This window comes from Phasianus colchicus, chromosome Z (assembly GCF_987193195.1).
Source record: "Phasianus colchicus chromosome Z, bPhaCol1.hap1.1, whole genome shotgun sequence".
In the NCBI taxonomy this organism is placed as follows: domain Eukaryota; kingdom Metazoa; phylum Chordata; class Aves; order Galliformes; family Phasianidae; genus Phasianus; species Phasianus colchicus.
The window spans coordinates 64,062,952-64,078,055 of record NC_143476.1 but is presented as its reverse complement, the minus strand read 5'-3'; the positions used below and the strand labels follow the sequence as shown (position 1 = coordinate 64,078,055).

The following is a 15,104-nucleotide window of genomic DNA, read 5'->3' as shown; positions in this document are numbered from 1 at the left end:
TCAAATTCCAACCCCCCCTGCCACAGGGAGGGTTGCCAGCCAGTAGATCAAATACAAAGATCATATTGCCCATAGCCTCGTTCAGTCTGGCCTTAAACACCTCCAGTGATGGGGCATCCACAACCTCTCTTGTCAGCCTGTTCCAGCACCTCACTGCTCTCTCAGTAAAAAGCTTCCATCTGACATCTAATCTAAATCTTCCATCCTTTAGTTTAAAACCATTCCCCCTTGTCCTTATTGCTAACTAACCATGTAAAAAGTTGATTTCAGTCATGTTTATAAACTTCCTTTAAATATTGGAAGGCTGCAATGAGGTCTCTCCAGAGCCTTCTCTTTTCCAGTTTGAAAAAGCCTGGTTCCTTCAGCCTGTCTTAACAGGAAAGGTGTTCCAGCCCTTGGATCATCTTCATGGACCTCCTTCGGACCCACACAAACAGCTCCAATTCTTTCTTGTGCTGAGGTCCTCATGCCTGGACACAGTATTCCAGATGTAGCCTTATGAGGGCAAAATAGAGGGGAACAATCACTTCCCTTGCTGTGCTGGCAACCCTCTTCTGTTGGAGCCCAGGATATCATTGGCCTTCCAGGCTGCAAGCACACTCTCCTGGCTCATTTTAAGTTTTTCATCATCCAGAACCCCTAAGTCCTTCTCCATGGGGCTGCTCCCAAGGATTTCTTCTCACAGTTTGTATACATATCTGGGATTACTTTGACCCAAGTGCAAAACCTTACATTTTTCTATGTTGAACCTCATTAGGTTCACGAGGCCCACCTTCTGAGTTTTTCAAGGGTCCTCTGGATGGCATTCCTTCCTCCTGCTGTATCAACCGCACTGCAGTACTTCTCAAACCACAGAAACCTATTATTCACTCTGGTAGAAAAGACTGTATGGTGAATTACTTTTTAAAATCCTTCTTCATTCTTCATAGTTATTCCCATTTGATCTCTTTGAATCATTAATTGTCTGGCTTTTTCTGTCTGCATGCATATAGATGTGGACTAAGGCAGACATATTTTATATGCTGGTGGCTGGCTGCAGTGTCTGGTGGAGATAAAGAAGTTTAGAGGTCAGAAAAGTAAGATTACGTGGAAATCAAAGCTCATAGTACAATTTTGTTCTACTTATTTCAGAGCTGATCGTAAAAAGCATGGTAGACAGTGGCTTGTTATTAAATAGTTGCATTTAAAGGTGATGATGGTAGTATAAATTCATCTGCAAATGTTGATTGTTTTGTTCTGTTTTGTTTTTCCCTAGGATTGCTTATTGCTTTTATTAGCTGAAACATTAAAAAAAAAAAAAAATTCAAAGCATACTACTGAAGGACCCGCTTTAGCAGCAACTGCGGTGAAGTTCATAGTCCGAAATATGTATAAAAATATTTTACTTCCTGTGTTTCAGTTATTTGTTCTAAATATATTTCCTAATGAACCAGTCTAGAGCTTTGAATGTGTTTTTCAGAAGTGTCTCCACTACTTCCCAAGCAGCTGTGAGTTGTGGGAACTGATGATACTTTTGAGTTGGATGGGTTTGTTTGTTTGTTTTGTTTTGCTTTTTAGTCCCTTTTTCCATTTTATCAGTGTTGCATCTTGCATCTTTTATTTTCAACATAGCTTTTTAATGGATTTAAAGTATTATTTAGAGAGCCATTTCTTTCTGCAGGGTCAAATAAATACAGCAGAATGTTCACTTACTTATATGCTTCTCTTTAATTTGGGGAAAGTCAGGTTAGAAATCTACATCAGGAGGTTAATGTGGGAAAAGCTTAGTGAATGAGTTTTGGAAAAGGAGAAATTATATTTACCATATTTCTATACCCTTATTTTAAAAGTCATTCATGAGATTTAGTTATTTAGATCTTCAACATCTACAGAGTCTTTGTTTACACACACAATGCTAGTTTGCTGTGAATAAGCATCTGAGTATAATGTAAAATAAGGAACAGGGAATGAATATGGTCATAAAAAAAAAAATACATCTTGATCTTCAAGATCCGAAACATAACAGACTTTTATTCTACCTTCAAGAAAATAAATAACGTAGTATTCTGCGCATTCCATGTTACTGCATTTGGCAACTGCTGCTTCAGTACAAGCTGGGGAATGTAAGGATAGGGCACAGCTCTGCTGAAAAGGACTTGGAAGTACTGGTGGATGGGCAGCTGGACATGCGCCAGCAGTGTGCGCTGCCAGCCCAAAAAGCTAACCATGTCCTGAGCTGCATCAAAAGAAGCATGGCTAGCAGTGTGAGGGAGGTCTTCCTGCCCCTCTACTCTGTGCTGGTGAGGCCTCACCTGGAATATTGTGTCCACATGTGGAGTCATCCGTACAGGAGAGACATGCGTCTATTGGAGCCTGTCTAGAGGAGAGCCACAAAAATTATCCAAGGGATAAAACACCCTCCCTGTGAGGGCAGGCCGAGAGAGTGGGACTGTTCAGTCTGGAGAAGAGAAGGCTCTGGGGAGACCTGATAGTGGTCTTCCAGTGTCTAGAGGGGTTCTATAAGAAAGACGGGGACAGATTCTTTAGCTGGCTCTGTTGTGATAGGACAAGGGGAAATGGTTCCAAACAAAAAGAGGGAAAAGTAAAATGGGTTATGAGAAAGTTTTTTACAGTAAAGTTGGTGAGGCTCTGGAACATGCTGGTCAGAGAGTTGGTGGATGTCCCATCTCTGGAGGCATTCAAATTCAGACTGTGAAGGGCTCTGCACAGTGTCTGCTCATTGCAGAGGAGTTGGACTAGATGACAGTAAGGGTCCCTTCCAACTCAAATGATTCTATATCTGGGTTTTTCTTAGATCACTTATGAAGTGGAAGGTTTTTCCTCATTCTGAGTGCTAAGAGACATATTCAGAGGTTTAGTTATGTTAACAGATATGGCCAATATTTTTAAAATTAATGAATTGAGGCCTAGAAAAACATGCTCTGATACTTCATCTACATACAAGAATTAAGACTGAACTCTGAAAGACATACTGAAGATTTTTCACCCGCAGTTCATTTAGTTTTTCACTTACAGTTTCTTCTTTATTGTTTCAAGCGCAGGTTCTTTAACTTCATGAAGTGATTTTGGTTGTCTCCTCATTGAAGTCAGAATAGAGGTGAAATACATGTAGCTGGTTAATGGAATGTCCATTCCTCTCAATTCTTGCACAGCAGAGAGTTACTTAGAATTTGGATACAACAGTAGCAGATGCTGATGTGGCAATGCAGGCCAAACATTCTTTCCTGCTTCTGTCAGCAGAGCAAATTCTTTGTTTAAAGGTCAAAGTAGCTCAGCTAGTATGGCTGACTCATGCAGATGTGGACTGTATGAACACAGTGTACCGTGTTCTCCCTGCACCCATGGTAGGGCTTTACTTTGAATTGTTAGTCATAGGCAATAAATTAAAATACTGAAGTTTTTGAGTTTCAGTCAGGGTGATAGTGGCACTCTGGAAGAAGATGTACTCTGCAGTTTGAAACAAATATGTTGATAAAAAATATCATAAAACTGAAATCTGAAATACTCTTACAAACTATTTTTATTAGAGCTGTTTAAAGAAAAAAGAAGCCTACCCTAATGAAATATTATCTTCCCACAAAAAAAAAACATCTTTCCAACTGTGGTGTTCCTATTCTGGCTTGTATTTTTTGCTCCACAAAACCACTCTTTATACTTGGTTACGTACCTGTCAGTTAGAGTCACATTGCATGGTGTGTTACAATAACGCTTAAATGTTATGCTATCTTTTTCTGTCTATTTTTTTTGTTTGATTAGGAGATTGAGTTGTACCACTGGTTCTTGATGAGCAACAGCCCTGTCATGTTGCTTGAGAACAGTCTGTTTGAGTCTGTGCGTCCACGTGGACTGAAAGGCTCAAACATCTGGTGATTTCTAGTTGTTTTGAGTCCCCTTCTCCAATCCCCAAGATTTTACATTGCAGGTAGTGGCAGAGATTTGAAGGATCTAAGCCTTTTTTTTTTTTTTAAGTCTTTTAAATGCCTGATTATAGAAGATGTGAGGACAGATCAGGTGGAACTTTCAAGAAATGCATAGTGATTAAAGAAAGACCCACAACAATAGTGGTATTAACTAGTCAAGTTCTTAGTATTTGGGGCCACTTATCACAAGAGCTGGCTACTATGAGGTTTGTTTTTTTCCAAGTTAGCTGCATTTTGTAATTTCTTATGCTTTTTTGTACAGTTGTTTAGACAAGGTGTGCAGTCTGGGGACATTAAATTAATTAACCTTACAGATTATTTTTTTTCTATGACCCCCATGGTGTTGTTCTTAAAACATGTTAGTATTTCAGTCTGTAAACTTTACCTTGTTAAAGGTTGCTTTTCTCGTACCTCAGCTAGCATAAATCTTTAGCTTTGCTTAAGAATATGTGTAATATACGCCAAAGAATAGTTTGTCTGAATGCAGTGTTTTGCTATAAAATGGTAATGAAATTAAGATACTTAAAGCCAATTGAGATCAAGAAAGTCAGGAAAGAGGCTAAGGTGTCACTCTGATATCAAACGTCTCAAAACTGCAGCTGCTTTGTTATGTGCTGTGTCTTATGTAGTTGCACTGGCTGCCTTACTTAATAAAGTATTTTCCTAGCTAAAACCCGAGATGACATAGATTTGTGTATCAATTTGTTTCTGACTAATGATGTTAGGCAAAACTCTAAGTTGTTTACAATGCCTTTGAAGTGCATAATTAGAGCTGTTAACCAGCGTGATGCTCATTTCAGCACAGGATGACGTCAAATCACAGTACTTACATGGGTCAAGGTGTTTTTTTTTTTAATTAAGTGAACATATGGCCCATTGAATAAGCTAAACTAAACAAATAAGGATGTTATATTTAGTTTGGGAATTGAATGTGAAATTTAAAATGAGGAAAATATACACTGGAAGCTTTCACTATCTAGAAACTGATAAAGTTTAATGATCGGTTTTAAGGAAGTTCTCAGTCATCTCTTTTATCCCTTTTCTTGGTAGGCCAAAGGCTTATTGATAATTTACTGTAGGGTAATAGTCATATGAATTATTATAACAAATGTCTGCCTGTTGAGTTGTGAGACATTAAAGATGGAAACATTGATCTGGTAAAAGGAGATGAAGAAACATGAGTGTTTTACAGTCTAAACCGGCAATGCTTTTTGACAAAGAATGAACTTGCAATTGTTGTAACATTCATTGTCTGTTCATTGTATTAGTTTGCTTGCATACTCCTTATAGACACACAGGATGATACTACCAATTACAATTTTTGCTTTAAAATGGTGTTCTATAAGGGCTATTCTGAAAGTAATACTCCCTATTTTATTATGTTGGTGTCAGAAGTGGGTGTTGGTGGTATGGCAGTAGAGGTTGAATTTTCCCAAGAGTATTCCTTTACGTGTTGCCATATGACAGATGGCAGCAGAGGGGCAGCCTGTCAGAATGGTGTCTGAAGTGGAAGCATGGATGGATCAAAGGTGTGTCACTGAATTCCTCCTTCTGAAAAAAGCGGCACCCACTGACATTCATTGACCAAACAATGAATGTGAGCACAGTGAGGTGGTAAGTGTTGCATTTCAGCAGTGGTAGCAACAATAGTATAGGGCTGCCTATACTGGTGTGGATGGGCAGGCTCTTGAGTGTCACAGCCATAAATGCATAGCTAATGCTGGTAACTGTTGAAAACTAGTGCTTGGTAGCTGAGAATTTTCTCTATCAAAAGTGTTATTGTGATCTTTGTCTCTCTTGTAGTTTCCGTGGAAATAAAAAGGAGGCATTACTTTTGGAGCAACTTGTGTTGCTTGTAGACAGATAGTAGGTGTCTGGTATACATAAGGAAAAATCAGTAAGAATTGTAAAAATAACTCTTACCTCTTTTGACTGGTATCTTGTTTCAATGTTTGTGTTTCTTTCTGTTTTAGAGGAAGCCCACATATAAAGGGAACCCCACATTATAAAGAAGAACAATGTGCTCCTTCTTTAAATGTTGAAATGAAGAAAGTGTTGGACCTGCAAGCTTCTATCACAAGGTATGTTCATTAATTGCGTTAGAACTTCTGTGTTTATTGCAGTTACTTGTTAAAAAGAGAAGAGGAAACTGGGTAGGAAGCTTTAGAAAGCCTGAGAAGGTGAAAAAGTCAGGAATTCTTTCCTTCTGTGTTTGCCAATATATTTTCCACTATACAAAAAGGTACATAATACATTTGTATTCCATATTACATTACTATAAAATGTGTTTGTATGTGGGCTCAAAGTATGGATTAGATATTTAATGGAGACATAGGTACATAGGCAAGTACATTGGTAGAATTTCAACATTTCCTCCAGTTGTCTCCAGACATTTCATCTGAAAGATTTTGTTTACCTCTGTTTTTTCGTGGTGATTGCCTTTTCTGTAGGTAGACTTTAATGTAAGAAGTTGGTGAAACTGCATGGTATTGGAGTGGGATGGAAAAACAACAAATTGCAAATTGGATATAGTCTTCAATGGAGGAAATGGATATTGAAATATATGTAGCAGTTGTTGGGAAAAGCTTTCCTAGAAGCCTTCAGGTTGTTATTTACATACATATAGATTAACAATAGTTTTCAGAATTTTAGAGATCTTTTTGGAATTACATAGGAGAAGTCCAGTGTCTGCTGAATTAATGAGCTTAATGAGAGCATGGAAAGTATTGTTTATGGCTTTGGTGATATTGGTAATTTTCTGCTATGGATGAATAGTTGATTGTGTGCAACATCTTACGTTTATTCAAAAGTAGTATGAGTATGATCTACAGATCTTCATGTGCCATTTAAACAACTATTCTGATGACACAGACCTGTTAATAATTTATGATTCCTGGAATAAAACAAAGAGATAGTATATTTTACAAGCTTGGTATTCTACTGCCTTAAAGGCTTATACAGTTATAACTTAATTTCTAATTTCCCAACTTATTTATGCAAAAGGCAGTAATGTGATGCTTATTACACTAATTGATAATTCTGTGACATTGATTTGAGTTACAAATTTTAAAGAAAATTACAAATACATTTGTTAGTTTGCAGTCCACGTTAGATGATCTACTTGTCGCTACTGCTGATGGATTTCTCCATCTTGTTCACTGGGATGGTATGACCAATGGAAGAAAGGCCATCAACCTGTGTACGGTTCCTTTTTCCGTGGACTTGCAGTCTTCTCGAGGTATGTATATATTCTGTGGGGTCTTTTTGATGAAGAAATACTGTCTAATATAAAATACAATGTGCTTTGAAATAGAGATTAGAAAAATTTGCCTTTTCAAAATGTGGACAAAACAGTTTGTTTAAATCATCTTTTGCTGTGAAGTAGTAAGTAACTGAAAAGTTGTTGGTTTGTATTGTCACTATATTAACATATTTTCAAATCAGTGATATTTTCTCAGCAGGTTCATTTTTGGGATTTGAAGATGTTTACATCAGAGATATGGAGTACTGTGCCACGCTTGATGGTTTTGCAGTTGTTTTTAATGACGGCAGAGTTGGTTTCATTACGCCAATGTCAAGTAGATTCACTGCTGAGGTATATTCCCTTTAGTATTTATAGCACACATTCTACAATAGATATCCATTCCCTGGTCTCCACCTTCCAGTTAGCTTTCTATTTCAACTTCTGTTCAGATACAAAGAAATAATTTAAAAAAAAAAAAAAAAAGCGTAAGTGTTGACATAAGAGCAGTACTGTATTTCTAATGAATATTTGAACTAGATTGTTTTAGCAGCCATACCTGACTGTGGGAGAGTGTAATTAGTAGCAGGTAAAATTTCTAATTTTGATTGTTTTGGAATGTCGTCATAGTTCTGAGGTCTTATTACTGCCTGTGACAGTTTGTTTACTAGTTTTAAGTGCAGTGATAGAAAGAGGTTTCTCCTGTGGCAAGTATTGTAGCTATTCCTAGCTTTCAAATGAAATTAAGTATAATTCTTCTCATAGTGACAAGCATTTCTGAATTTGTTTGTTGGGAGCTCTCCTAAGCTATATATACTTTCTTTCTGTAGCTCAACCTACAAACCTTACTACATTTTATCATTCAGTCTCTTCTGATTAGGCAGAAGGACTAGATGATCTCTGAAGGATCCCCTCTGGCTGAACTATTTTATTCTATTACAAAAAAAAAACCAAAAGAATTTATTTACTTGGGCCTAGACTCCTTCACAGACTTATAATATCTACAATTTCAGTGATTGCAGATGAGGGTTTTATTCTCCTGCTTTGTGTTTTGGTTCCATCCTTGATACCACCTATTGGTTTTTATGTCATAGCAGGGATATACTTACCATATAGGTAATTACTTGCTTTGGTTATTCAGAACTTTGAAATAAGTCCATTGTATATAAAACTTGGTTTCATTATTACTTATTAAAAAAATAGAGAAGGATGCCAATATGTAGGAAAGCTGTTTGCCTGAGCTATGTCATTAATGTCGATATTTGTAATAGAAGTATTCTGAAGTGATGACATCAAGCTATATGGAATACATAGGTAGCACACAGATAGAAAGTGGGTTTTATGAGTGAAAGCACTGCTTAACTCAGCGTTTTATGACTTCCTTTCTTTACAGCAGCTCCATGGTGTGTGGGCACAAGATGTAGTTGATGGAACTTGCGTGGCAGTGAATAACAAATACAGACTAATGGCATTTGGATGTGCCAAGTAAGTTCTGTAGGAGTGGTTCGTTGGGGAAAAAATACATATTTCCTTGTGTAACATAAGTAATTATTTTCACCAACTTGTGTTGCAAAAGTTTAAGAATGAAAATGGTCGGTCTTCCTAGTGAATTATATTTTGTCAAGAAACCAGGAGGGAAGGCCTACTTGAACCAAAATTGCAATTGATGCTTTTTTCCGGCTTTGAGGAGAAATAAAGTGTCTAGAATAGTAGCAAGGATTGGAAATGTGCTACTGTACCAGTTAATTTTAAAGGAGGATTATAAAGTCAATTTTAAGTGGTTAATTATAATACTGAATGGAAGTGGCATTTTGTAGACAACTGACAGAATGGTATGTTTTGATTGGGAAAAATGTTGCCTGTTTAAATATACGACTATTTAGAAATTAAACTTAAAAAAAAAAGTAGCTGTGGTATTTATTTACTACTTTTTTCATTAATATAGGAGGAACTACAGTTTTAAAAGTATATTGGATTTGTTTCAGAGTATTTCATAAGACTGTGGTCATATAGGTCTTCAAATGTCTTACGAAGTAGTGTTCTTCTAGTAGTAATGATTCAGTATATTGGCATTTGCCTTTGAAGAACAGTTACTGTAATACATAAATCTTAGTTTGCACTGCTGCACTCCTAATGAACCCCTAGCACCTAGTAAAAATGGAATTCACTCGTACAGCTTGTAATGCAGTTGGAAGCCATAAAAATGTGTGGATCATATCTACACATATGTTTACAGAGAATTAAAAAGTCTTGGTCTATTAATTATTGTAAAACTTTTTTTCTGGTCCTCAAAATAATATATATAGGTATAACATGACATGGTATGTCTGTTCTACATACTGTGCAGCAAGTTCGTAAAGTTGTTATGTTGCATCTGGACAAGTTGAGTTAGTGAGAAAGTAGAGTTATGTATGAAAATTAAGATGTAACCCTTTTATTAACATCTTGAAATTGATGAGAAGTTCAAATGGATTGTAGTCTAAAGTGTTTGTAATCTCTTCCAGTGGCTCTGTGCAGGTTTATACAATAGATACCACCACTGGAGCCATGCAGTTTTCTCATAAGTTGGAGTTAACACCAAAACAATATCCTGGTGAGCTAATTTTATTGCTTGAATTTTCCAGCTGTTTTTTGGGTACTGAAAAAAACCCCATATTTTTAACTAGTTAAAAACTGTTTTTTTCTGTTACCACTGATGGCAGTAGTTACTACTCTTGCACGTGTATACTGAATTACTCTTGTGTATTTGCTCTTTTTGCTGCTTGCTTCTGAGTTTTGGATGTTTCATATGTGAGTTTTTTGATTTTGAGTGAATCTGTACCTGACAAATCATGTGTAGCTGTTATGGTGTGCCTTTAGAAGTGCTGCAGGTCTCAGTAGTTTACACACATCTTTATATCACTTTCCCATTACTTACGAAGAAAATCAGAGATTATTGTCAAAACTGATAACGAATGTAATAAAAGAGGCAGGAGTTAACTTGAAATAACTGACATGCGGAGTCCTAAGATTACAGAAAATATTTTTTGAGTTATCCAGCAGTCCCCTGCCAGTACTACAGTGAATAAAAACCCAATTTTTAGTGTAGGCTTATCAGTGAGGAACATAAAAAGGGATGAGTTATGTCTTGAACTGAAAGTGTGCATGCCTATAAATTTCAACCAAAAAAAAAAAAAAAAAAAAAGGTAAATAAGAGTTTCATAGTCATGTGATGTGCCAGAGGAAGAAGTTTCATGAGTGGCTGTAAAATCTTTTTTTCCCTGAAAACCATCTTACCAGAATTGCAATTATATGATTGTCATAGCATGATGTGTTTCTGGCCTGTTCTCATGTGTTTTTAGTTTTCTATTAAACCCAAAATTTATTAATTGTTAATTTGTTTTTTATTCAAGTGGATGAAAGCAGAGAAGAGTTGGTTTCTACTGTTAAGATGAGAGCAGTTGGAGAACAAGACATTTTTTCAAATGATATTTTACTGCCTGTTTTTTAACAGATATTTGGAATAAAACGGGGCCTGTTAAGCTAATCAGATGGTCACCTGATAGCTGTGTTGTTATGGTGACCTGGGAATGTGGAGGCTTGTCCTTATGGAGTGTTTTTGGTGCTCAGCTTATTTGTACTTTAGGAGGTGATTTTGCGTGAGTATCTTTCACTAAATTGTAAAATATTATATTAGAACACTTCATTTGTCTAATTAAGATAATTGGAAACTAATACACTATCTTAGTTTTTTATCTTTTTCTCTTATAATTCCTTACCTATGGAAGTCATTGAATGTTACTGAATATTATGTAGGAGTTTTGTAGTGATCTTTCTGCCCATAAAAGGTAATTCCACTAAAGGTAGACTTTGGCAGAAAAGCATTGTTAAAATTCACTATATATAGTTACTGGACATTTGATAACACTCCAGAAATCACAATTACGTTTACTGTAGATGCTTAACATCACTTAACATCACTTTACCTTTTAGACTTTATAGTTGAAGATGAGTGTAAATACAAAATCATAGGACAATACAAAGATAAGCTAATTCTTATTTTGATGAAGTAGTACCAAACTCAAACTTTTTGTTCTGTTTTTAAGGTATCAGTCTGATGGTACTAAAAAGGAGCCTCTAAAGATTACTTCTATGGTAAGTGTGAATGTAAAAATACTGTTATAGGGGGATGCCTAGTTGTTGTTTTTTTTTTTTTTAATTATTTGTGGTAAAACAGCTTTCAGAAAAGCAAACTGGCTTTCTCTGAATTTATTACACTTAATTAGTAAGTGTGTATACTGTTCTTCCTAGCGAAAATGTTTCTTTGAGAGATGACAGCTGATGATTTTTTTAATCTATTATGCCTGATAATGAAGTGTGTGTGCAAAGCGTTACTTTTAATGTTGCTTGTAAGAATGAATGCTTCTGTTATTTTTCTTCTTTTTTTTTTTCTTTATTATTATTGTTTACATCTAGACCTGGGGTTCAGAAGGGTATCATCTGTGGGTGATTTGTGGGAATTCTTCTCAAAACATCAAGTATGACAGAGATACAAAAAATGAAGCTCACCAAAGTGGTATTCTACAGTTTCATTTCATCAAGAGTGCACTCACTGTTAACCCTTGTATGGTAAGGAGTTTTGATTGTTTGATGAGTTATTCTTGTTAAATTGGTCATTATAAAGTCTTTGTTTAAAAATATGGCTTTGAAATAATGTAACATAAAACCTACCAGTATAAAATGATGCAAAGATTGAGAACTGCTATAATGGCTGTTTTTCATTTGTTTAATCTCTTTATACAGTGATCAAATGTTTTTCCTTTTTTTCCTTACACAGAGCTGAAGGTTAATTTTATTTTATTTTGTTTTGTTTTAATATAGAGTAACCAGGAACAAGTCCTCCTGCAAGGAGAGGATCGTTTGTATTTGAACTGTGGGGATGCAACACAGGCTCAGAATCCAAGAAATACTTCAGCATACTCTGAACATAAGCCTACCAGGGAAAGAGTTCCATTTTCAGATGGCAGTTTAGATTCTCAGGGTTTAAGCACTTTACTAGGACACCGACATTGGCATGTTGTACAGGTACTTCTTACTGGTTGCCTGTGTGTTCTGTGCTTGCTAGAATTTGTAGTTAGTCATCACTCTTTGCCATACTTCTTGTCTCTAGTACAAAATTATTGCCATTTTGCTTTCTTTGGCTTCTTGACAAATGATAAAGGAATATTGACCATCTCTGCTTTGTGGTTATGAATATGCAGTCTAATCAGTGAGAAAATCAGAATATCTTTTTGATCCTAGGAAGAAGTAGCTTAATTCCTTTTCTGTACTTTGAGAGTAAGTGTGACATGCAAGAAATCCTTAGGGATTAGTTCTGTTCTTTGTATGTTTATGCATATTTCTTTAAGCATATGAAACTGATGAATACAGCCCTATGATGTTGGCTGTATTTCAAGCAGTCTTAAATGGCATCTGTCTGTGTAATTCAAACCTCACAAAACAAAGCTCAGGAAGAAGAAATTACTTTCCAAGGTTAGTGATAGCACAGATTCTTCTTTCTCTGTCATAGAAGGAAAATTAAATATATTCTAATCTATCATCCTCCATACTGGAATTTGAGATCTTCTAAAAAAATTATTTGGAAAATTATGTACCAGTATATTATTTTTCACATAGAGCAATAATTGCAACATGTGACACTAAGCATATAGGTAAGATTCTGAATATAGTTGAATTTCCACTTTAGCTGACTAGATAGCACTTCTGCACTCTGAAAGTGAGGTAGGAGGGCAAAGTCCTCATTCTCTGTGGGAAGAAAACTAGGACAACTGGGAATTTTTGTGGAAAGCAACATACCTCTGAGAACAAACAGTTCATACTGAAGGCACTTAACTGCTTTGTATTAGACCAAGGACTGGAGTTTGATCCTGGATCATCTCTTCGTCATCTCTTGTGACATGAGGAATCCAGGACAAAGGTGTAATTTGATGCATCCCCGGGAAGTGCTTTCATAACAAGGCTTTTGGGCATGCTGGTTTGCGTTTCTGATTGGATTAGAAATTTCACCTCAACACTGGAAGTCCTTCCCAACTGCTGCGTTTATCAAAATTTGTACGTTCCCATGAAAGATTCTCATGGAAGAGAAGTGCCTAGGGGGGGAGAAGTTAGTTATTCATCTGTGAAGTTGTGTTGTATGTTGTTAATGAACTTCTATATTTCTTGTATTAACAGTCTAACATTTATGATTCAGTAGTATTATTGGGGGAAAAAGTAATTGTGGTTAAAAAAGGAGTCTCAACATCAAAGGTATTATGATTAATCACTACTGTATTGAAGCTTGGTATGGTAATTTTTTTTTGTTGTTGTTTTGATGTTTTTTTCTTTTAGATTCATAGTACTTATCTAGAAAGCAACTGGCCAATAAGGGTGAGTGATTTTTAAGAACGTATTCTTTCTTCTTTAGAAATATTGGGTACATATAACCATTCTTTCTGATTAGATGAGTTCTTAAAGATGAAATCATTGTTTTAATTTACAGAAAGAAGACTGTGTTGGGTATTAAAAGTAGAAAACATAAAGATACTTCACAAGCTTTGCATTGCTTCATTGCTTCATGGTGATGTAGATGAGTTTGTTTTGTTTTCTTTTGACCAGTTTTCAGCTATTGACAAGCTTGGGCAGAATGTAGCTGTTGTTGGCAAGTTTGGTTTTGCACATTATTCCTTACTCACCAAAAAATGGAAGCTGTTTGGAAACGTTACCCAGGTGAGAGGATGTACAACTTTATTAGGGAATACTAGGGAGGTTGTATTTGTTGGAATGTGATTCTTAGATAAAATTGAAAGTATCTTTTTAAGATTATCAGTCTATAGATGCACTAATTTTTCGTATCTTCTTAATGAAATATCTGAAACATCTTGTGGTTTTAGTGTAATTGTTCATGCCTGATTATTTCAAATACTGTTTCAAATATGACTGCATTTGGTCTGGTGCTGCCTTATGTCTTGTTTGAGAGTTTGTGTGCAACTCTGCTTTGAATGTTAAGCTAATAAATTCTGTTCAGAAGAAAATGATTTGAGAGAATTGGGTGTTGCCAGTAGACTAGGGAAAGCTGTGTTTTGGTAGGATGATTTTCATCCTTCTACTTTCATGATTTTCAAACATTGGAAACTTTGCTTTTGTAGACTGTGTTTCCACTATCAGTAAAGTTTGTGTAGATCATGTCTGGCTTTGAGATTATCTGCAGAATGTACGTATATGTATATGCATATGTATTTTGTGTATGTATGTAGTTTTCTCCAAAAGCAATTTCTCCTGTTTATTTCCATAAAAGCTACAAAACACTATTTTTCAACATAATCACCACCATTAGCTTTTCATTTTTGTCAGCAATGAAGCACCTGAATACTGCATTCATAACAATATGCACTAGCAGAGATTCCACTGTCACTGTTCTAGGCATACCACCTACCACCTCACTGTGCTCACATTCACTGGTTGGTCTCCAGAATTGTTCAGCAAGTGTCAGTGAATGCTTGTGGGTACCATACATTTGCTCCATCCACACTTCCACATTAGATGCCATTTTGTCAGACTGTCACTTGGCAACCAAATATAATGAAATATTGGTGGAAAAGTTCAATCTCTACTGCCATCCCATCAACATCAGTCTCGTGTTGCAGTCTAACATAATAAAACAGGAGGCATTACTTTCAGAGTTGTCCTCATATAGGTATACATGCATCTGTTATTTGCCTGCCTTTTCTTTCCTTTTCAGGAGCAAAATATGATGGTAACAGGTGGCTTGGCTTGGTGGAATGACTTCATTGTTCTTGCGTGTTATAATTTAAATGATCACCAGGAAGAGGTGAGGTATTTTTCTGCAAAGTTAATAGGTCTTGCTTAGTGTATCAGATTCCAAAGCAGTAATATAAATGTGAAAAACTTCAATTAATTATTTTTTT

General features: G+C 35.9%; 1 protein-coding gene across 3 annotated transcripts in view; it reads left to right on the top strand.

Annotated features, from left to right (window-relative positions):
• Positions 1-15,104, top strand: part of RIC1 (RIC1 partner of RAB6A GEF complex) — a 49,821-nt gene that overhangs the window by 19,845 nt on the left and 14,872 nt on the right. Inside the window, exons 4-15 of one of the 3 annotated variants that reach the window (XM_031606132.2) lie at positions 5,894-6,001; positions 7,016-7,158; positions 7,382-7,515; positions 8,555-8,646; positions 9,666-9,754; positions 10,655-10,799; positions 11,247-11,295; positions 11,617-11,769; positions 12,022-12,225; positions 13,528-13,566; positions 13,795-13,905; positions 14,918-15,007. In XM_031606132.2, coding sequence (XP_031461992.1) covers positions 5,894-6,001; positions 7,016-7,158; positions 7,382-7,515; positions 8,555-8,646; positions 9,666-9,754; positions 10,655-10,799; positions 11,247-11,295; positions 11,617-11,769; positions 12,022-12,225; positions 13,528-13,566; positions 13,795-13,905; positions 14,918-15,007 — 1,357 coding nt within the window. Of the gene's footprint in view, positions 1-5,893; positions 6,002-7,015; positions 7,159-7,378; positions 7,516-8,554; positions 8,647-9,665; positions 9,755-10,654; positions 10,800-11,246; positions 11,296-11,616; positions 11,770-12,021; positions 12,226-13,527; positions 13,567-13,794; positions 13,906-14,917; positions 15,008-15,104 lie in introns of all 3 variants that reach the window. The other 2 variants (XM_090132191.1, XM_031606131.2) reach the window with 2 other exon arrangements.